Below are 22,195 nucleotides of genomic sequence, written 5' to 3' on the forward strand. Positions count from 1 at the left end.
GACCAGCTCCGTGGAAAGGGACCTGGGGGTCCTGGTGAACAACAAGCTCCATATGAGTGAACAGTGTGCTGCTGCAGCCATGAAACCCAACAGGATGCAGGTTGCAGCAACAAGGGCAACACCAGCAGAGAGAAAGGAGTCATTAGCCCACTCTACTCAGCGCTGGTCAGGCCACATCTGGAATACTGTGTTCAGTTTTGGTCCCTGCTACACAAGAAAGATGTGGACAGGCTGGAGAGGGTCCAGAGAAGGGCCACAAAGATGATGAAAGGCCTGGGAAGCCTGCCGTATGAGGAAAGGCTGAGAGAACTGGGCTTGTTCAACCTTGAGAAAAGAAGGCTTAGGGGAGACTTTATCACCAAATTCCAATATTTAAAGGGTGGCTACAAAGAAGATGGAGACTCCCTTTTTACAAGGAGTCACACAGAAAAGATGAGGGGTAATGGGTACAAGTAACTCCTGGGGAGATTCTGTTTGGACACGAGAAAATTTATCGCAACAAGAACCACTAGCCATTGGCATAGTCTCCCCAGGGAAGTGGTGGATTCCCCAACATAGGACACTTTTAAGATTCAGCTGGACAGGGTGCTGGGCCACCTTGTCTAGACAGTGCTTTTGCCAAGAAAGGTTGGAACAGATGATCTTTGACATCCCTTCCAGCCTGGTATTGTATGACTAAAAGATAACCTTTAATCATCCCATGTTTCAGTAACTACATTACCAGCTTACAGCAAACTCTGTTCTTATTAGAGGCTCTCCCTCCATCACCACTGGAAGAAGCCAGGACAAAAGCAGTGCTACTTGCCAAATAGCTTTAGCAGCTGATAAAGAAACATGGCTTCTGGTTGAAAAAATGAAGCACTGATATTCTAGGCCATAGAACAATGCTTGTAGTAGCACAGCAAGAAGCAATTCAAAGGGCTGTAAAGCACTGACAGATCGAGAGCATGCAGAAATCAGCATCCCGCTATTTAAACTGATGCTAAAAAAAAAGGGCTAGTCCAGTTGTACATCTGATTTTTTTTTTTAACTAAAGTATGCAGGCAGAAGCATGTTAGCATGATTGTACTACCAGAGTCCATTTTAATCTCAGTCATGAATACTGAACATATGTAAACCAAAATCAACATAGCAGCATGATTTAGATTAGGGAAAAATGGATGTATAGTGTGAAATGCAGCTTCTGGGACATTTGATTCACATAAAATGGCTGAACCAAGTCAGATGTTACAGTCTGTACCGTGAAGAGCAATTCATATACTTCTGCGTTTGTACCTTAATCTGGTAGGGGGTTGTTCAGATTTATTTGGAATTAGTTGCGTAATAGCCATAATCAAATTACTTTGTCATTTAAAAATAAGTAAGTTTACTTCCTTAATTAGTCCTGTCCCACTTTAGCATATGTGGAGCAAGGCAGTGTAGTCTATTTACAGTCATTAACTAATGAGCTTTAGGTATGTACCTTGTGCAAGACAATCCACATTTCCACACTGGAAATTGCTTTACAATTGCAAAAGCTCAGCTAAATCCCTTGGATGTCTGTCCAGAGCCTGAATGCCTATGCCTGCTATTGACTTAAATAAACAAAACTATTGAAAAACAAAAACACCAACAACTGTCTTACTGTGTCTGTCTTAATATAGAAAAAGTGATGAATGTGGTTGCTTATTGATTTAACCTTCATCTGTCAACTCCAAAAGCACTTGTTCTGAAGGTTTTCTCAAGCCTGACAAAAAGTTCAATTTGCTCTTGTTACAGATAGAGACATCTATTTTTGGCATCAGTTTACTGCCTTCCCCCTGCTTCTGCTGCCCTAGGCACTGTAATGGAAGATAAGACCATTTCACTGAAGAAACATATACAACTACTTGCAACTTTGGAATTTAATGTACCTGCTTTTTTGGTTTTTTTAAACAGAAAGACCCAAGAAATGAAAAGAGGTATGTTTCTTCATATTCATTTGCTGTACATGTAGTGGAGGTACCTCACAACCACTGAGAGGGCGGTCTGATTTTTATTTTTTTTAGGTTTGTTTTTTCCCCAGGTCAAGTAAGCAACTGTATGTATTTTCTCTTTTAAGTTTAAATAAGAGGTTTACATAGCTTTCCTAGTTCTGTTGTGAAAAATCATCAAATGGTTGCAAAAAAAAAAAATTAAACAAATGTGAGCAACAAGACAAACATTTATTATTAGTGCATGGTCTAGTTCTATGAAGAGCAGCCTCAGTATTTTAGCTTCCAGCAGATTTTAACTGTTAATGTAAATACAAAGAGTTAATCCAGTTTATTCTGAACTTAATTAAATAAGGCATTACAAGAAAGACAAAGCATTTGTTTGGGCACTGACATTTAAATGCAAAAAATGTCAGTTTGCCAAGAAAATTTTATACCTCTACAATTTAAGAAACCCATGCAGTGAAGCCCCATGCAATTTCAGAGGGAAGAAAGAATGGCATCTCCCATGTCAAAAAGCAAAATGTTGGCAGCTAGCGAGGACAGGAGAATCCAGGAAAGGAATTTGATTGTAACAAAACCAAGCAGTAGTTCTGGAACACGTATGCGAGTGAGTTTGCATTAGAGTCAGTTACAAGTTAAGGCTTTGCTTTGAAGCAAAACTCCAGAGCAGCACCCACAGATGTCCTGGAAATTCTCTGCAAGGAAAGCACGAAGAGTAAAGAGAAGACTCGAGCTGGAGCAAGCAGGCATGATGGAGAGTGGACTGACAGGGAGCAACCGAGAACCTTAGGCAGGCACCACAACTAACAACAAAATACCCCTCCCTCCCAGGACAAACACCTGTCCCACCTTCACACAGCCAGCCCTTTGGGCTACAGGTGGAAGGAGAAAGAAATGCTAACAGAAGGCTCAAAATCTTGGATTTCACCTTAGTGGCAACAGCTGGCAAATGACCTGCTTATGCCACAGATCATCAGATGGACTTTCCTGCTTTTGGAGGACCAAAAGTGTTGGTGAGAAAGGCACACCCAAGCTCACCAAGCAGCAAAACTTCTCATCCTTTGCACCAGAAGAACAAGATGAGCCAGAAAGAGTAATGCTCAACGAAAGCAGTGGCAGAAACCACAATTTGCCTTGGGAAGAAAACTCCAGATATTTATGCTTTTTATAAGAAGCTGCCTTTGACTGTTGAAAGAGTCTGAAACACGACATACTGATTGGCCAAATACTGGTATCAAGTAGCAAGCAGATGATGTGGTTGTTCCCTCTAAGTCTGCCTACCCGTTTTTCAGAGCATCATAACTTGAGGTATCAAAGATTTTAAAGGCCTTTTGTAGCTAAGTCTGCTCCCACACTCTGTTACTTAGAAGAGAGGACAATAATTATAAAGGAGTTAGTGTGTTTACATACCAAGAAGCACTGTACACAGGACGTTTTCTGATCTACAGTGAATCAGCTCTGAATTATATTAATTGTATATGGGACAACTTCTCTCGGTCTAATCTGTTTTGCAAAGTTTGTTCTCCTAGCTCAAGGGTTATGTGCAAGCAATAGGATAATCCCAGTAGTGAGGCTGCCTCTGTTGGGTATTCTGTATTTAAGGTAACTCCAGTCATAAGGCTTGCTTAAGGTTTTCCACTATTAGTCTTGTCTTTCTTATGATCTTGCTAAGCTTTTTCTATTAGGCAGATACCCATCGTACAAAAAAATTCATCCCTAGACTTTTCCCTCTTTATATTTCAGTGAAAATGGTTCATTTTGTTAAGAAAAATAATAATTTTTTTTCTCTGTAGTAAAAAAAAAAAAAAAAAGATCACAAGCATTGGGTTCTAGCTAAGTGCTGAAGTGCCATCTTGTTTTTAGTGCAGAACTTTAATTCAAGTACCTGGACAGGTTTGGATTAGACATAGCTTTTTCTCAGGCTACACCCACCAACTGAATTACACCAGTATTTAAACCTTTATGTAGTTACATATAATTTGCATCAACTTAGTTCCCCAAATGCTACCTCTGCATTCCTGTAAGAGGTGTACATGCACCATCTCTTGAGAGCTGAAAACAGTTCTCTTAAGATAGCCACGTCCAGCTGCAGAAGGTATCCCTTCTGCATGAACCATGTGGGAAAAGAAGTAGAAGCAACTAGATGAAGAGGGGGAAAACAGGAAAAAGAAAAAAAAAAAAAAAAAAAAAAAAGAAGAGATGAGCAGGAGCCAGAGGGTCTGGAGATGTCAGAGGAAAGAAGTAAAATAGAACAGCAAGACAGCTGAGAATGGCAAGCTATGAAGATCTAGCAACTGCAGTATACTCCTCCACTGACCCCATTAATTCCTAAATTATTCTTTCCATTGCTGTCATCTGAAACCCCAACCAAACTGTGCCTCCCCACCCACAGCAGCCTATGTGGTTAGTAGCTGCTGTTGCCACATTTTTTCAAATTATGCTGAGAGACAGTAGATCTAAACTGAGCCTCGAAGAAAAGAATATAGAAATTAAAAATACTTATTATCTCAAGCAACCATTCTTTAGATTTAAAACCAAGATAAATTACATTAAATGTATATTAAGGCTGTGAAACATACAAGCTTAGCAGCCACTCATTCCCATTCCTTCTTGGATGGGATACAGTCTCTTTGTATGATCCCAAAATTCCTTTTACAGAGATCCCTTGTTTCACTCACTGCACAGGACAGGCTGCGTTCTTGTGATGAATGAGGATGGCATAATAAAGGAGAAAGGCTTCTGCTTTGTTCCAGCTTTCAAGACAGTAAATAAGATAAAGCCTTGTGAGAGAAAGGATGGTGTTACAGACCAGGCACATCTAAGTACCTACTGGGACAACTGAATTCTCACCCCATTTCTGCCAGGTGCTGCACAGGCAACCCAGTAGGTTGTATTTGGCCAGTACCCAGTCTGTGATACCAGTGATTGTATTCTGGAAATACTGATCACAACAGCAGTCAAGACAGAGGGAGGTATGCTGCAATCATATAAAGTGCTATGAAACATATCATTTTTTACATCTCAGTTTAGTCTCTTAAAACGATCCAGCAATCTTGGTATCAAATTCTGTACCTCAGAGCTCCATATGTAACACAGGCACAATATCCTCTATCTTTCTAGATATCGGTAAGATTAAAACATAAACTAATCCAAAAAGAGGTCTAAAGCCCTCAAACAAAGTTGATTTAGTTCAATACCAGCATATCTTCAAGGATCATGGAATTAAGTAATACAGGGAGAGTGCCATAGGAAAACTGATAAGAAAATGAATCACCTCAGTGCAAGGTTTGGATGGTTCACAAAATAAGCAGGGTTCAGGGTCATACACATGAGTGCTGAACATTAACATCCAGCTTGTTGGCTGAGGCAGAGACTTTGTGAAAGGGCCAGCATGGGGAAAAAGAGGAGAGGTGTGATTGAGAGCTCTGTGTGTACAGGGCAGCAGGTTACATACAGGCACTTACTATAATCCTGTTGTTTTCTCATTTTCCAGTTCTTGAATGTATGAACTAGACAGCTAGAAACTTTATTTTTAAAATTGAGGGCTGAGTATCAGATAGTGTGGAAAATACCAGATACAGCAGAACACAGCTTCCATGTGCCTGTCTGGGAAACAGCAGCTGGTCACCTGGAGAGGACAATAAAGCAACTTATAACAGCTCCCATCTATCCAAGGTGCACATCACAGCCTCCCACGAGGTCATCTACACCAACCTCTGCTCTGCCAACAGGTAGAACATACTGCATTTCCTCTGTGAGGATCCTGATTATATGTTTGCCCCCCAAAGCAGCAACCCACTAATTTTCTCCTTCAGCCTCTGATCAGAATCTATTTCTCCAACCTGAGACTGCTCAGTTGATTATCTGCTTCCTTTGCATCAAGTAGCCTGCAAGTGCAGTGCATGCCCACACCATTCAAGATAAACATCCCAGGCATCCAAATGGGTTTGAAATGAAGCCAGGCGACTTTGCCTGTCCCCATCTCAAGCTCCTGCTTTCAATAACGTCCCTGTTACACAATATCGCAGCAACATACCGGCACAAATCCTGCTTCCCACGGCCCTCGGTGCCAGGGCTTCCCGCAGTCAGAAATACCTGCTCAAACCACACTTTTTCTTTTTTTTTTTTTTTTTTTGGGGGGGTGGTGGTGCAATTTTCACTCCTGCTCTGAGCGTACAGGACAAAGGCAGCACAGCATAAACCCATACAGAATTGCCTCCCAGCCACCAAAGAGGCAGACACCTGGCTGAGCAGTACCTTTGCTACAGAGATTTACTTCTGCTATGTGGAGGTTAACTGTCCTTGCCGAACAACCCCTGTGTTGTCAGCCACAGCTTGCGCAGGCGATTGTGATTTCCTGTTTCTGAAAGCGGTGTTACCAGCCAGACCATCACTCTCCTTAATTTAGAAAGCTGTTTTGTGTTTTCTTGTGATCTGGTTCCACACCTCCACAGGCGGGCTGAGGACTGTAGAATGAATAACAGCGCTGAGGTTACATGACACTTTCCCTGTTCAAAACAGTCGGCGAGGAAACCCACAGGTATTATTCATTGTAAACATTTCCCAGAGACTAAACCCAACAGGTACGAGCAAGTAGTCTTGCTCCTTTGCATTTTCTAATGTAACAGGACAACAAAGGAGCATACTTGAGAACCACTATATGGAATGAGGTATATCTGATTAATTTTACCTGTGTGAACATTTTTAATTTGCAGTTGAAGGTTTATGCCAATTATACTTCTCAGCTGTGGATATCTGCCGAATAGTTTCTTATTTGATGGGAAAAAAAGAGCAGTAGCATGGTTTTTCCCAGCATAAGGCATGAAACTGATCCCTGCTACTATAAATCACAAACAAGAGCACAGCTAAGCTCAGGGATTTTTTTTTTTTATAGTCACCTGTTCCTGCAGTTTCTAAACTGCAGTCTCAAACCTTTGAAGTATTTTCAAATCTAAATTCTTGCTACAGCTACTAAAATATGAGGTTTCTTTTCTGATATTGACTATTTCTCAGAGGCACTACCTTTTGTAGTGGCATTTACAGATGCCAGTCCCACAACCTGTCCTATGCAGACAAGGTGCTCCCACCTTTAGGGCTCTCCATGGACTCATGTGCCAGGTAAGTTGGAGAGTCAGAATTCCAGCAGCGAACAGCAGTAACAAAAGCACAGTACATGCTGCAGCACGTACCAAGGAGACCTAAGTCACATCACCACAAAACACCAGCCTCCACTGTGCATGTATAAAAACCCCATGAAATACACATAGATTTGAGATGGAATATGATGATTGCAATCCTAACAGAATTCAGCATTTTAACCTTGGACTGTACAATGTCTAGCAACCTTATTTCAACATTGTTTTTAAACACAGATGTCTAACCCATAAAAGGAAATAATAGTACCCATAACTTTGTCTTCTGGAGAAAAATTGAAAAACTGCTTTTTGTTTCCTTTTGAATACATAAACCACCTAAAAAGATTAATAAGCAAAAATGAAAAAAAACTGGCAAACGTATAAATTCCAGCTTTTTCCTTTACAAGATATTCAAGTTTCCAGGTTGGTTTGGTTACAAAAGCTTCTAAAAAATTATGTAAATTACCTGTACTAAATATTTGGTTTACAACAACAACAAAAGAGTTAATTAATATGTTACTTTTAGTCTTCTAAAGTCATGCTAATGAAAACACTAATCAAAGATTACAGTCACTTACATTTTCAGTCCTTGCCTGGTGTAGGCGGATTTCATTGAGCAATAAGATTTATAACTTCATCATAATGCAATGTCTACGAGGCTGAATTCACTCAGTTGCTAATGAAATGTGATTTGGGGACCCTCTTGCTCCAGCTGGTGATAATTAGGGCTTATCACAGATAGGTCTAGGAAAAGGCTGGAAAATACTTAAGCTTGTTTTGCAGCTACTTTGAACTTTTAGGAAGGGAGTGATTGTTCTACAGTTATCACCCTGAAGTTTTCTGCCGATACAAGAGAGGTAATGGTGAGGTTTTTAACTTACTTGCAAATGATATAGTTAGATGAAGTCTGACAAAAGACTACTTTAGTAAATCTTTCTGGTTTAGTGCCTTTTAAAGTGTGAGATGGGTAGTTTGCCTTCTCAGGCAGTTCAAGTAAAATGTTAATTAAGCAACTGGCTTCAGAGAAACCTTGCAGAACTTGCTCTATATGATGCCTGTTAACTTGAAATTCTGCTTTTGATAGTTGCCTGCCAGCATAACAAGCAACTCTGTGTAGGTTTCCCAAAGCAAAAAGAGGATCCTAAAGGTAGTTCCTGCTTATGGGGAAAACAAGGTATTGCATTCCTCTCTCCTTAATGAAGGCTATAATGGCTCCATGTTAACTACAAGCAGAAGGGCTTCTCAGGCATCTAAGTTGCTGAATAATCTTAAAAATAATCAATGTAATAAGAAGGTAGCTCCTACCCTTGTAAAAATAGGTACTTTAAAAGCAGCTAAAGGTCAAAGCTAGACTGTGACTTGTAAGGTATCTTGTCCGTACATGCTATCAGCTGGAAAAAAAAAAAAAAAAAAAACCTACATAAGTAGCAAAATACCTGTCTCCTTGATGCAGATTGCAGTTGAGCTATGGAGCAGTTTCCTATTTAAAGCTCTTTTATCTCTGCTGGGAGCTGCTCCTCTTCTTTCTCCTTTCCTTGGTAAGGGTGGTCTCAAGCTCCTCTTAAAGGAGAACTGCTGCCTGTGAACTGAAAACTATACAACAGCTTTTAAAAATCAGCAGTTTTCCTGAACTGCAAGGCTTCAGATTTGACAGTTATAAGATGGAGAGGTTTTTCAAAATGGGCTGGAGAAATACAATCTCAAATACACCAAAGCACTGTAGAGAATGTTTCCCCCCATTTTGAGTTTATGTAGTTTTTACTATAAAATGCATACAGTTTTGGCCCTTCTGTAGCTTAAAGGAACACTTCTTGAGGGGTCTCTATTTTCCATGAATATTCTTTACTCAGGGCAAACTCAGCCATTTTTGTAAAAGAAAGCCGTTTCCTTTTACATTGAACCAAAGGCTTGTGTATCTAAATTTCCACTGCAAATGGACAGTGAGTTCTATGGATTTGTTCTTGAAAAAAGCTTTCCACTTGTCTCCCAGGATATATTAATAGTATTTACACTACATGTTTATGTATGGGGTGGTTCTATTGTGTGGGTGTGGTGGGCTTTTTGAGTGTGGGCTTGTTTTTTATTTTTCTTTTCCTGAATAGTTTACACTGTTGTAAGACTCTGGACCTGAAAAGTTTTTAACATCAAGGTGCTCGGAAGCAGCTCAGTGCAGTCCAGACTTCCTAGCACTTCAAAGTACTGCTTGCTTTAGAGATGCAAGTATGTGATGCAGGTCTGGGATAAGGAGTCATCCAGAGACTTGATAAGTCAGCAAACCTCAAGCTTACACTTCAGGTCCTACTTCTTCCTTAATGATGTTATCTACTTATCACACTCCCTTTGAAATTACTTCATTCTGTATTTGACTTAGGGTAAGAAAAAAAGTCATGAAACCTGCTCCTAATGCAAGTCCTATAAGTGTCAGGGTTCTGCCCCCATTAGCCAAGGACAAGATGCAGAATTGGTTTTGTTCTTTATTTTTGATAGTGCCACAATCCAACTGGTGTTCATATAAAACTAATCCACACAGAGGGCACCTTGGCCCTTTCTGAGATGCTAGCACAGACTAATGCACTTGACTGGTACTGTATCCAGCACAAATGCTGGGGCTGCACTTAAGGGCTGGACAGGGTTACAGAAATACATGATGGCTGCTTTCCTCTGGGCCTGTACTGGAGGCTACAGTGCCTCTGTTCTGTGGGCTATTTGCCCACAACATAGAAGGGCAAGGCTTGGTGCTCTCCAGAGCCTGAGGTGACTCAAAGCCATGCTCCTGAGCTCTGGAGCTGGGGCTGGCTCAGGACACTGTCCATCCTTCCTTCCTGCTGAGTATAAGCCACTGCACAGAAACAAATTCCAAATCTGTGCGGCCAGAAAGAGGAAGAAAGAGAAGTCTTTAGCATGTTAGCGTATTTTTCTGTGGAAGAAGTGTGATGTTTGTCTGTGCTCCAGAAATCTTGTGGGTTATGCTCAAGTGACCCTGGGCTTAAACCACTGGAGAGTAGATGTGGGAATCCAGCCCAGAGCCCTGGGTCAAGAGCAGTAAATCCAAGCTGTCCTGCGCGTTGGTGGCTTCTCTGTTTGAAGCTTCTTGGCAATTCTCAACATACAGATCATCTCCTCTGCATACCCTTATCCTGACTTCAAAGGAAAGCCTACTCAGCTCTAACAGCAAAGAGCCCTTGCTGTGGATAGGGAAAGGAAAACTGCCTGCTGAGTACAGCTGGGGCATAAACATGGTCGAGTGGCTTAAGGATAGCCACCACGCTTGCTAACTCATTATCCAGTAGGTCTGCATATGCTTTTATCTAGCAGAATATGCACTGGCAACTTGAGGTAGCTCATCCATCAGGGAAAGAGGTGGAGACGGGATTGCAGTCAGCAAGATTTTATTAAACTCCTATTCTCTTTTCGGCAGATGGAGTACCTGACTCCTGACTAGAGTGTGTCCCTGTCCCACCACAGACACGTCTGGACGCATGTACACAGATGGCATGTCCTACCCTTGCTAGGGCTTGACTCACAGCAAGAACAGGGTTTAGCTTCTGGGAGACTTGGTTGAACACAAACTCAAGGTCCTGTGCTTTCCTGCCTGCAGAAGGGAATATTGCTTGTCTAGCCATGCAATGAACTACGCTGCCCTGCTAACACTTGACAGTCACGTGCTCTGTAGCTAAGCCTCTTTTGAGGATGAGGACAAAGGAGAAGTGAAAGAGTAAAACTATAAAATTGCTTCTTCCTCAAGGCTTTTGGGAAAAAGCATAGAAATGCTCTTCTTACAGTCTGAGGAGGACTGTCAAGGAGCTGGCTGACATTCCCAAAGCTTCTCTCCTTACTATGGTCAAATTTAACTCTCTTGGAACAGAACAGAAGAATTTAAGTTAGACAGGACCTCTGGAGGCCATCTGGTCCAACCCTTGCTCATGGCACAACTAATCTCAAAGCAAGGTCAGGCTGCTCAGGCTATTGTCCAGTTGAAGTATGGAGACTCAACCTCCTCCCTGGACAGCCTATTCTAGTGTTCCCCCACTCTTCCTGTGGGAAATCTAGCTCACTGTGGTGCTATGGCTTTCCGGGTTTCCAGAGCCTCAGACCAGCACATTTACATTTGGTTTAGTTTATCCAAAAGGAAGTGCTTCCCCTGTGAGATGCAAGTTTAATCATGGCTCAACTACTAGGCTATTGCAAATAGGTTTTGCTTGTTTAACTATGGTTTCTGATGAAGGTCACCTGGAAGTTCTATGTAGCAATATGCAATTACCTGGGCTCGAGCAAGGTGCCCCACAGCATGGATGCCAGTGCTGGCAATGTACCATGCCATAACATGCCATCCCACTACCCGCCCACCTTCTGATCCAGTGGCTACACTGGCACAGTACACCTGGCTGCACTTTGCATGGGTCTCTGCAAAGCAGTCTGGCTAGAGGCTGTGGTATCAAATATGACTCTAGGATCTTAACATGCCTCAAAGAAGGGGCTTGGGATGTGGCTTTACGGAAACATACCTCAATTTTTTTCTTCTCCCTCCACTCCTTATTCATAAGAAACATTTAGGACAGTTTTACTGATTAAAATTAGCTACATTCTAGTTAATGGGATTAGGAATTGGTTGTTGCCAGAAGCCCTATTTCTACAGGGGAGAAGAGTACTTGAGGAGGAAAATGTTCTGCTACAGATGTTCCCTGGTGATTTAGTGTGGTGGAACAAGTAGGCGCAGCCCCAAACACCCTGTACTGAATGAGGGCGGTGCCAAAGAAGATGGAGCATCCTGTGCCCCAGCTTTGCTAGGCCTTTGACCACAGCATGCAGCAGAGAAATCACAGACAGCAAACTAAAGGGTGCTGAAACACCTCTTGTGGCTTTGCCACAAAGGGAGATGCAGTCTCATCTATTCCACATATTGTTATGAACTAAGCTAAAGATTTCTTGCCCAGCTTGTGTCCTGACCTTTGCTTTTGAAGGCATGTAGTGTTCACTCGGACCTTACCTGGCTGGCCATGAATGGAAACAGATACTTCACGCAGACCTAGACATGCAAGTTAACTGTGCTGTCTTCTGTAAAGAGGATTGTTACGAACTTGCTGTAACCCATTTTCCTCGACATCTTCTGTGGGCTTTTACATAAGAGGACATGAATATTTCAGATGTAATTATTGTATTTAAGGATTAGGTAATCTCTGATATCTATTGATACCTTCCCCAGATCCAGGTGCGGGTTAAGGATTTTACATTAATCTATTCAGTGAAGACTCTTACAGAAGTGAAGCGCAGCAAATGACCTGCTTTACACCTCCCCGTGAGGGTTAAGAAAGGTTCACTACAGCTCACCTCCCTTCTGTTTGTTGTACAGCACTTCTCTCTCTGACAGTGGTTCAGCTCCTGATGGAAGAGCAAAACATTATCACAGAGGTCCCAGCAACCCTAAAGCGCCTGGCCAAATATATAGTGCGTGGTTTCTATGGAGTAGAGTACTCCCTGGCCCTCGATATACTGATCCGCTACCCCTGTGTGAAAGAGGATGACTTGTTACAGTTGCTAAAGTATGAACGTAAACAACTGCGAACTATCCTCAACACGCTCAAGGCAGACAAGTTTGTGAAGCTGCGCATGCGAGTTGAAACGGGGCCTAATGGGAAGAGCACCAGGCACAATTACTACTACATCAATTACAAGGTGCTGGTGGATGTGGTGAAATACAAACTGGATCATGTACGTCGGAAAATAGAAGCGGATGAGCGGGATTCAACTACCAGGTCCTCTTTTAGATGTCCATTTTGCTCCAGCGCTTACACGGACCTGGAAGTCAATCAGCTCTTTGATGTATTTACAGGTATGTTGCTTATATTGTTTATTTGCAATCAGCTCTTTGATGTATTTACAGGTATGTTGCTTATATTGTTTATTTGCTCTTATCGTAAAGCATAACTCTGATAGCACAAAATTGGCTCCTGTGCGAACTTTGCAATAAAAGCATGTTTGTTAGGATATACTTCTCGTTTGCTGGTGGACAAGGGCCTGGGACAGGAGAAGCTGGGAGGTGAGGGTAAGAGGAAAAAGCTGTCTCTCTAGAACAGGCCAAGCAAGAGGAAGAATAATCTTGAATATACAAGCTGGGGTTGGGAATCGGATTCCAGGCCTCAGCTTTGCTATGAACAAGATGCTTAACCCGGTTTAAGATTATTCATCCAAATCTTGTGAGTACCCCTTCCTCGTATGGAAATGAGAATACAGTACTCGCTTTACTCCATTTTGAATGTGTTAGTTAATCCATTTGTGTGTTCAACTCTTCTGATGGAAGAGGTGGACAGACAGATAAAACTGCTTGCAGCCACCTACTGTAGTAAGTGTACTCAGCTCAGCAGCAGAAGGGAGGCATTCTGTCACTCCTGTGCTGGAAACGGGGAAGTTCAGGCTCCTCCCAGGGCAACATGACACATCCACAGCAGAAGTGGCATCAGAGCTTGCGGGCTTCTCTTCTCTAAAATCAAAACAACTAAATAGAGAGTACCGTTTCAAATTGAGTTAAAATGGCATCATGTTGCAATATGGTAAGCACAGCTGCTGTGTGAACATCTGGGGCATGGTATCTGGAAAGGATGCCAGAGCCAGGGGGAGTGAACTTTATATGACTAACTTGAAACGTCAAAGGTGAAATTAGTGTACTGCCACTTCGTAAAATCATCCCTTTGTTCTAAACGCAGGGACTTTGTCAAGTTACTGAAAGGCAAACATTGAGGCTGGTGATATATTTTAATAGAACATGCTTTAATTATTTTTTTCTTTGACATAAATAATAAGTTTGTAGCATATGCTTTGACCATAAATGAGTCTTTTTGAACTTCAGAACTCTAAACAACTCTAACAACTAAAACCAGATGCTACTTATGCTTGCAAATGTCTTTTTTCTTACATTTATGGACTAAAAAAAGATGAGATCAGAGAACAAAAAAATAAACCTTACTATCCATGCCTAGCCAACTTAACTTTTTCCCCCCAATATAGACATTTCTCTCTTGCACAGCAAGTGTGTGAATACCAGTCTTTCCAAAAGGGGGGGGGGGGAAAGAGGGAATAAGGGCAAGCCTTTTTTTACTTGAGTTCCCTAGTTAATGTGAACAAATGGATAAAGTCAGAATGTTTTGGTAATTGTCCAGGCTGTGGATTTGTTAACAAGGTACTGCAGATCTCTTGTGTCCTATGAACACAAGATTTCCAATTTGGGTAACATTGCAGAGACTTTCCGCTGTACTTACTGCAACACTGAAGTTGAGGAAGATGCCTCAGCACTTCCTAAGCACGATGCTCGAACCTTGCTAGCAAAATTCAATGAGCAGATTGAACCTATCTTTGTGCTGCTGCGTGAGACTGAAGATATTGTTCTGCCGTACCACTTGCTGGAGCCTCAGCCAATGGAAATACCAGAACTATCAGAAAGGTATAAACATAACCCTAGAACTTCTGATCAAGATAAAGCCCCTAGCAACTTTCCAGTTGTAAAATCTTTGAAATACTGAACTTGCAGCCTATTTTCTACTCAATTCTGCTTTGTTCAGTACTGCTAGCTTCTTAATGAAGAAGCCTGTAATATCTAAGGCATTCTAAATTATTATTATTATGCAGTTACAGGCTTATTTTTGCTACCTTTTAGAAATCATTTTCCAGACTTCTCTTTCAGCTAATGTTCATAGCCTTTTCTGTGGGAAAGTAATGTTTTTCTATCAGTGTGCTTTATCCAGAGACGCACTACTGAAGAGACCATGTAAAAATCAATGGTTCAGAACCACTTGCCTCTGAGATGAGGTAATGGGGAATGCATGTTGTTTTAGTATAAAGCACTTGTCAAAGCTAGTCTGCTGACAAAACACAGAGGGGGTTGTCTTTTTTTTGAATGGGAACTGGGGTGGTTCTTGCTGAATTTAACCTGTCCAAAATGGGTGACATTTCATTCAGCTTTGATCAGAAAGTGGGGTCAAGTATGCTGGAACCCTGCAGCCGACCTGAAAAATGGGCTGACAGAAGTTCCTCTTCTGGCAACATGTACACCCAAAACTTAGTTATTGATGTCCAAGACTCTGAGTCCAAGAAGAAAATAAGAGAAAAAGCAGCTAAAAAGCAACCTATCTGGATGTCACAGAGCACTGTGGAAGGAGCAACAACACGCACCAACAATAGTGTCGGTATGTTTCAAGTGTTAGCAAATCCTTAAGTTCAGCAGCCTTACTGCATTTAAATACAGCTTTCCTGTTGAAAATGTAGTGAGCTTGGTTTAGAATATAGAGCAATGCTTTGATTCTGCACCAGTGCCTATCAGATCTTAGTTTCTAAAAACTAGTCTTCAGACTGATTTAAGTAGTATTCCTAAAGCCAGAGGTCAGGTACCACGTCCTGAAATGTTTGGCTGTAACCATGCAGTAACATTAGTGGTCGTCTTTAAAGCTGAAAGCTCTTGGAAATGTCTGCACTTTCAAGAGAATTCTAAAGTGTGGGTAAAAAAGATCCAGAGCAGAAAAAAATAATTTATGTAGGATGCCTAAGGTAACTGTAACTATTGATACCTCTAACACTCAGTGTTGTGTATTAGGAGTAAATGCTTCTGAAGAAACTGAAGAAAGTGTTAAAGAAACTGTCACTGAAAATGAAATCATCAAGACTCTTCTGATCCATGAATCAAAGTCATTGTCTAGCACAGACCAGGCTCCTGTTGTCAGAAGCAAACTACCTGAATCAGGCAGTGATACCAGTGAGTCTGAGGAAGATGGCAAGCACTCAAGAGCAGGAATGGAAGTAGCAGGCAGCAACTTCAAACAAGAGGAGGAAGAGGAAACACGAGGTCCTATTTTGATGGTAGCTGGTCAGCCTTGTTCATATGGCGAAGTTAGTGAAAATCCAGAGCTTGTCTCTCTCATGACAAATGAAGAGAGAGAAGCTTATATAAAAGTAGGGCAAGAAATGTTCCAGTCTGTCTTTGAATAAATACTGCTATGTGAATATGCAAACTTGTATGGAATGAGTGAAGGCTTCTTTTGAAATAAGACAGTTCATCTAATAGTTTAACTTATGTTCTTCAAAGTTTACCACTGAAAGTTAAGTTTTGTTTGAACTCCTTGCTGTTATGCAAGATAGTAATCCTGTAGTAGGTAACTACAGTTCAAAATACTGGCATTGCAGCAAAAGCAACCCACAGTTACTATGGGTTTTCTGTTGTCTTAATGCTTAGACTTTGTGAATGCTGTAATTGGGGTTGGAGCATGAATCCCTTCAGAATACAATGGAATTTGATTAAAATAAAGTTTCAAAAGCAATGTTACAATAGATTGCAAGAAATCAATTATTCCACCTTCCTCCCAGAAATAGTAGATACTTCCAGTAGTGAAAATGAGTCAAAGTAGTCCAACATGATTTAGTTTCACTCCATACACCAGTGCATTCTGTTGTTTTGTTAGGTCATTCACTATACAACAGTAACAGACAGGTGTTATACAGCAACCTCCCTTTAAGGGAGGAGCTGTTACTAAATTTGTGTTAGCTATAGAAGAGAATCAGCTCTGGCCTTTTAACTTTCCTCTTAAAAATTACTATCTATCTATCTGAATTCTTTATACTCATTGCCCCACAGAACTGCCGCTGAAGTGATGAACTGTGCAATGGATACTGGACAGGAAAATACAACATTCACTTTGGTCCAGGTTGGTAAGGAAGCAAGCAATCTATCAAGCAGAAGACTCTGCTTCTCATGTCTCCTGTACTTATTTTAAGCAAGATCTTTTCTACTACCACTGGAAAAATACATTCTACTTGAACTGAGCTACATATGAGTAGAAGGACTGGCACCAGACTTTGAGAGAGCTTAACTTCTTCAGCAATTCTACTACATGAGCAATGGATAATGAAAGTAGACTAGAAAGGCACAAACTGAAACAGAGGAGGTTCCCTCTGAATGTTAGGAACCACTTTTTTACTGTAAGGGTGACCAAGCACTAGCACAGGTTGCCCAGAGAGGTTGTAGAGTCCCCCATAGTGGAGATATTCAAAAGCCACCTGGGCATAGTCCTGGGCAACCAGCTCTAAGTGGCTCTGCTTGAGCAGGGGGAGGTTGGACCAGAGGACTCCCAGAGGTCCCTGCCAAGCTCTACCAGTCTGTGATTCAGTAAAGAAAGGGTAGAGAAAATATGACAAAGAAATACCATTTCAATGCATTGCCATTCCAGGGCAAGAATTCAGGAATGGTGTGTGCTCATGCTATTTCTTGAGCTTAGAGTTTAATGATTTACCATATAAACTAGAGGTCTCTCAAATATGCACAAATCTTCTTGTTCTGCTTTATGAAAATGTCCTCTTTTAAGTCTACTGAATTATTCTTGTGCCAAGTTAGTGATTAAACACTTGAATTTTGTTTCCCTTTCACAGGTTTAGCACAATGTATTTCCTCTGTCCTCAAAATTGTAAAGTTTTTTCTGCATACAGTACCACCATGAGTTTAAAGCCTGCACAGTAACTAAGCTGTCTTCAACCCTCGTGCTATACTTTTGTCTTTGGAGACAAGAGGCACATGATTGTAATCTGCCATTTCAAAATTCACTCATAAAATCCAGAGACACTCAAAACAAACAAACTATAAAAAGAAATCACAGAAGAACCACACTCTTATTTTATTCAAACTTGAGGCATGTTTAGGCTTCACTGTCACGAGACAGTGTAATAATATGGCTATATGCTGTGGGAAACTAACCTCCAAAGGAAGACAATTCTGAATTAAAGATGACCATTGCTCTTCAACTAATTTGAGAAGCCTGGTGTTTAAGGTAAATAGGATCTCTATAATGCAGCAGATAGCTTATTCAGGATATTTCTAGCTCAATTTTAGGACTTAACTGTTATTAGTAACTCTGATCTGAAAAAATGAAGAAAATTTTTGTTCTGGTTCAAGTTTTCCAGTCTATTTCTTCTACAATCCTAATTCCGCCTTTGCTATGAGACTTCATTAGGTAGTGACTTTAACTGTTTTTTAAAATTTTTTAAATTTCTTCCTTTCTACATGAAAACTCTTCACAAAGTCAAAATACTTCAGGAACAGATTCTACAGGCTTTCAATTGCAGCAATTTTAAGTATTACCTGTGAGAGGATACTAAAATTTCCAGACAGGTTTATCCCTTTGCACATTGAAAGTATGGAACAGAATATGCAGAAAAATACAAATGCTTTCTGCAGTTAACTACAAACCTAGGGTATTTACTTCACCTCAGATAAATGTGCTGGTAGAAACAAATTCCACAAGGCCATGAACAGGAACTTTTTTTTTTTCCACAGACCAGCTATACTCTATTCTATACTCATATTTGTAGGGGATGGAGAAACTTAGTGGGACAAGAGATTCATGTCCCAGGAAAAGTAGCAGTGTTTCTCTGAAGAGGAGTAACAAACTGCTACAAGCATGCCAACACTTAAAGTCAGTTAACTTCCAACAACACAATCTGCATACCATTTTGTAAGCCAGAGGAAAGTTTTTCAAAAGACAAATTTACAGACAAGTCCAAACTTTATTTAAAACTACCATTTTGAACAATTTTAAAATTACTAAACAAGTCACAATAAAAAATAAAAAAAAAGATTAAGACAGAAGAAGAACAGTGCAGCAAAACTGAATTAGAAGATGATTCAGTTCCAGCTGTTCCGACTGCCACAGGCAGAAGTGAGCATACCTATCCTAAGAGGCAGTGTGTCAAAATTTTACATTTTTATACACTTCCAGAATTCTGGGAAATTAGTGCTGATCTTCCATATGCATTTGTATACATGGAGTTTATAAATGCAGATATATCTTCAGGTTATTCTCATGCACTTTGACCTCCAAAAGTTTCTGTAAAATAAGAGTATACTCATTATTCTCTAACAGCTACAATGGATCAAACACAGCTCTTGACCACATTTCAGCTCCTTGTAAGTATCCCTTAAAGCACCTTGATGAAATATTTCATCCCCTACTCTTTTCATAAGCATTCTGAGCCATGGCTTACTTGAACAGCTACAGCCATCTCCCATACACAGATGAATGGCTTAGTTGCTAGCTACCAATTTTGTGTGGCATGGTGTTCTTTGCCAGACTGTTCCCACACCAGGCATATGCATCAGTATTCACCAAACTGACATAACAGACTTCTGCTAGCATAGCTATGATAAGCAGAATGGTGATGGGCAGTGACTGAAATGGAAGGGAAGACACACCTTCCTTCACCCTCTATTCTGGAAAATCCTTTGCTGTCACTGCAAATGCATTAAAAAAAAAAAAAAAAAAGCATTTTCATCAGCTTATACTGTTTGAGAACTGGAAACTAGCTACACTAGCAGAAAACTACCACCATCAGAATACCCAGTTCATGCATTTATATATATATATATATATATATATGCCATTATATACCCTCCACTGGAAAACTACAAGCCTAACAATAGAAGATAAGCCTCTAACACCATAACTTGCGTAACAATATGAACATTACATTAAAAGAGAGAAGTTTTTGACCCGCATTACCATTAAGTTTTTGTAGCTCCATAAATACTGTTTCATGAAAGTGACAAATTTTTACTGCTGTCACACACACTGAAAGTTTTTTCTGCCTCATGGTGTGCTTCATACAAAAAATAATTTTCTTTTCCCTGAAGAGATATTTTACTCTACTCCTCTGAAAAGTCTCTTGAACTTTTCTATTACAAAAACACTAAGCGGTCTCTCAGCAAATTATATTAAGCATTATTAAATCGGATAATAGCAATTAGAATTTACAGTATTATTAAACCCACGCTTGTGTAATAACAAAAATATTATTCCATTTTAATAAGTTTCAAAACCACTACACTACAACATACATTTTACATATGTTAATTTTTATGACTTTATTAGCCACAGAATCTAACAGAAGTATATACGAAGGAATATGAAAGGCAAAAATCTCTTCGTATCAATATATCATTTTCAAATGCATAATAACAAAAAAAGGATATTCTTTCAGCACCACAGTAACTGCTTACTTCCATGATAAAAAGATATTTAAATTCTATGCCATTCCAGAGTGTTTTTCCAATAGGTATAGAGGATTTAGAAAATAATCTTTACCAGGTTCTTTCAAAGTTTGGGCATCTCCTACTAATTCTTGATCTTGAGCTCCGCCTCCATCCAGTAATTCATCAGACAAACTGTTGGTTTGAGCTTCTGTTGCCATTTTCTTCATTAAATCTGCCTTTGTAACAGATAAAGTGAAACTCAAAATTCAGGATAATTCTTATTGCTATCTAGATTAAGATATTTAGGGTGTGCGCTTCTAAACAACCACCCAACGAACAATAGCAAAATACCTCTGAATATACTGCAAGTTTAAGGGGCAAGTCTTCAACTTTCACAAAGTCATCTTCATCAGATTTTTGACTGACATTTCCAGAACCAGCTTCCTGTTAATAAAAACAGTTGACATTTAAGAGAACAGTGCTAGTTTGTTTTATTTTCACTCCAAAACTAGATTTTTGACTATTGTAATAAAGTGCATTAAAAAAAATGCAAATATCAAATTTGCAGATGAAAACTGAACAGTAGAAACTAGAAATAACCCTGAAATCAAAAAGCTTCTCATTTCTCTTGGATGTATCTTAACTGAAATACACGCACATATTCATTCACCAACACAGGTGACTCCGTATCGGGGCTGCCAGCCATGGAGCTTTCAGAACTTGCAGCAGATTTGTTTCCTACACACGTATCTAGTGTTTGAGTTTCATTTACTGGTAACGATGAACTTGATTCTTCTGTTTTCATACTGGCTGTTATAAAGGATTCTGGGGTACTGACTGTTAAAGGTGGTGTCTTCTCCATGACATTGAGGTAATGAGGCAACATTGTAGCTTCTTGTTCACCTAAAACCACAAAGCTACATTTTAACTAGGTAGAGATAGTAAAAGATTCCAGGCATACGAAAATCCCAGATTATTATTTTTTTACAAATTATGATCCAAAGCTACAAAAGAGCAATAAAAGTGAATTATAGTCTCTCAGATCAACACAAAGCTGATTGAAGAAAAGCATCAGTTATTTGTACTCTCATACACTTAAGTATCAGCAATTATCACAAGACAGTATGTGACTTAAAAAATTTCTGAATTGATACAGGTTCTTTTTAAAAAAACACAAAACAAAACAAAAAACAACTTTCAGAACTATATGACCTACTGTAAAATATTCATTCTATGTATAAGGAGATACAATACAGAACAGTAAATTGCTTAACATTTTGCCACGTTCTTTTGGCAACACAGAATCTACTCAGTACTAGTTTTAGTATATGAAAAAAGACCAAGAACAAAACCACTATTTGCAACAGAAAAACACAGGAAAAGAAGGTGGTAACAACAGTTAGATTAGAAGTAACATTCATACCACCCAGCAGTGTTTGTCTTTTGACAGAAATGATTTCACAGTCTATAATCACTTACAACACAGCATTACTCACAGAAAGAAGTCTTTATATTTTAAAGTGATTTCAAATGCTAGTAAATGGTAGTAGCAGAAAAAGCAAGTACCTACTAAATCTAAATATCAAAATACTATAACAGACAAATTAACTCTGCTACAGTTGTGTGCCAAGGGCTGCAACAATCAACTGAAATTCATGCTATTGTCAAGCATCAAAACCACATCTACCTGGGTAAGATTATTCCAGGTTTCGTCATTAAAAGGTTTGCTGTGTCTATATCAACACAGATATGTCTAGTCAATTGATATGGTTCCATGAAAAAAAAAACCCAGCCCAGTAAACTGGCACTGTCCAAGAACTCTCACAGCATGGAAAGTCATATCTCTCAGTTACTGCATATGGGGCTTACCTTTAACAGATTCTTGTTCTGATGACAAAATCTCACTGCTTTTTGTCTTACTCAATTCTTGGTTTGAATTCTATTGGGGAACATGAAAACAAGTTAGAACAAATTCTACTATCACCTTCATAGCTTATTGGCTAATTTACTCTTCCTTGCTAACTAGAAACACACTGTACACTTGCTCCATGTTTCTGTCTTTTCATGAGTTTGAAATAAAGACAGCAAGTTCTACTTGCTATTCA

The 22,195-nt window shown here is 39.9% G+C and overlaps 2 protein-coding genes across 21 annotated transcripts in view; one reads left to right on the plus strand and one right to left on the minus strand.

The window, feature by feature from the left end:
• Positions 1-1,810: 1,810 nt before the first annotated feature.
• LOC126037463 (general transcription factor IIE subunit 1-like) lies at positions 1,811-17,769 on the plus strand. Its single transcript, XM_049797781.1, has 5 exons — positions 1,811-1,940; positions 12,441-12,920; positions 14,324-14,525; positions 15,041-15,267; positions 15,672-17,769. Exons 1-5 carry the CDS (start codon positions 1,826-1,828, stop codon positions 16,061-16,063), a joined length of 1,416 nt encoding a protein of 471 aa, XP_049653738.1. The 5' UTR covers positions 1,811-1,825; the 3' UTR covers positions 16,064-17,769.
• An 839-nt stretch (positions 17,770-18,608) lies between these two features.
• PCM1 (pericentriolar material 1) overlaps positions 18,609-22,195 on the minus strand; it is a 45,612-nt gene continuing 42,025 nt past the window's right edge. For all 20 annotated transcript variants that reach the window (XM_049797780.1, XM_049797749.1, XM_049797714.1 and 17 more), the window contains 5 exons: positions 21,960-22,029; positions 20,749-20,993; positions 20,442-20,534; positions 20,203-20,326; positions 18,609-18,948 (listed from right to left, as the gene is read on the minus strand). In XM_049797780.1, coding sequence (XP_049653737.1) covers positions 18,923-18,948; positions 20,203-20,326; positions 20,442-20,534; positions 20,749-20,993; positions 21,960-22,029 — 558 coding nt within the window. In that variant the 3' untranslated portion in view covers positions 18,609-18,922. The remainder of the gene's footprint in view (positions 18,949-20,202; positions 20,327-20,441; positions 20,535-20,748; positions 20,994-21,959; positions 22,030-22,195) is intronic.

Source organism: Accipiter gentilis, chromosome 3, assembly GCF_929443795.1.
Source record: "Accipiter gentilis chromosome 3, bAccGen1.1, whole genome shotgun sequence".
NCBI lineage: Eukaryota > Metazoa > Chordata > Aves > Accipitriformes > Accipitridae > Astur > Astur gentilis.

Excerpts from the sequence above, each read along its gene's own strand:
- LOC126037463 (XM_049797781.1), top strand. The coding sequence starts at position 1,826 with ATGGAAGATAAGACCATTTCACTGAAGAAACATATACAACTACTTGCA. Across the intron at positions 14,526-15,040 it reads ATACCAGAACTATCAGAAAG|CTTTGATCAGAAAGTGGGGT; the intron begins GTATAAACATAA and ends CATTTCATTCAG. Across the intron at positions 15,268-15,671 it reads ACGCACCAACAATAGTGTCG|GAGTAAATGCTTCTGAAGAA; the intron begins GTATGTTTCAAG and ends GTTGTGTATTAG.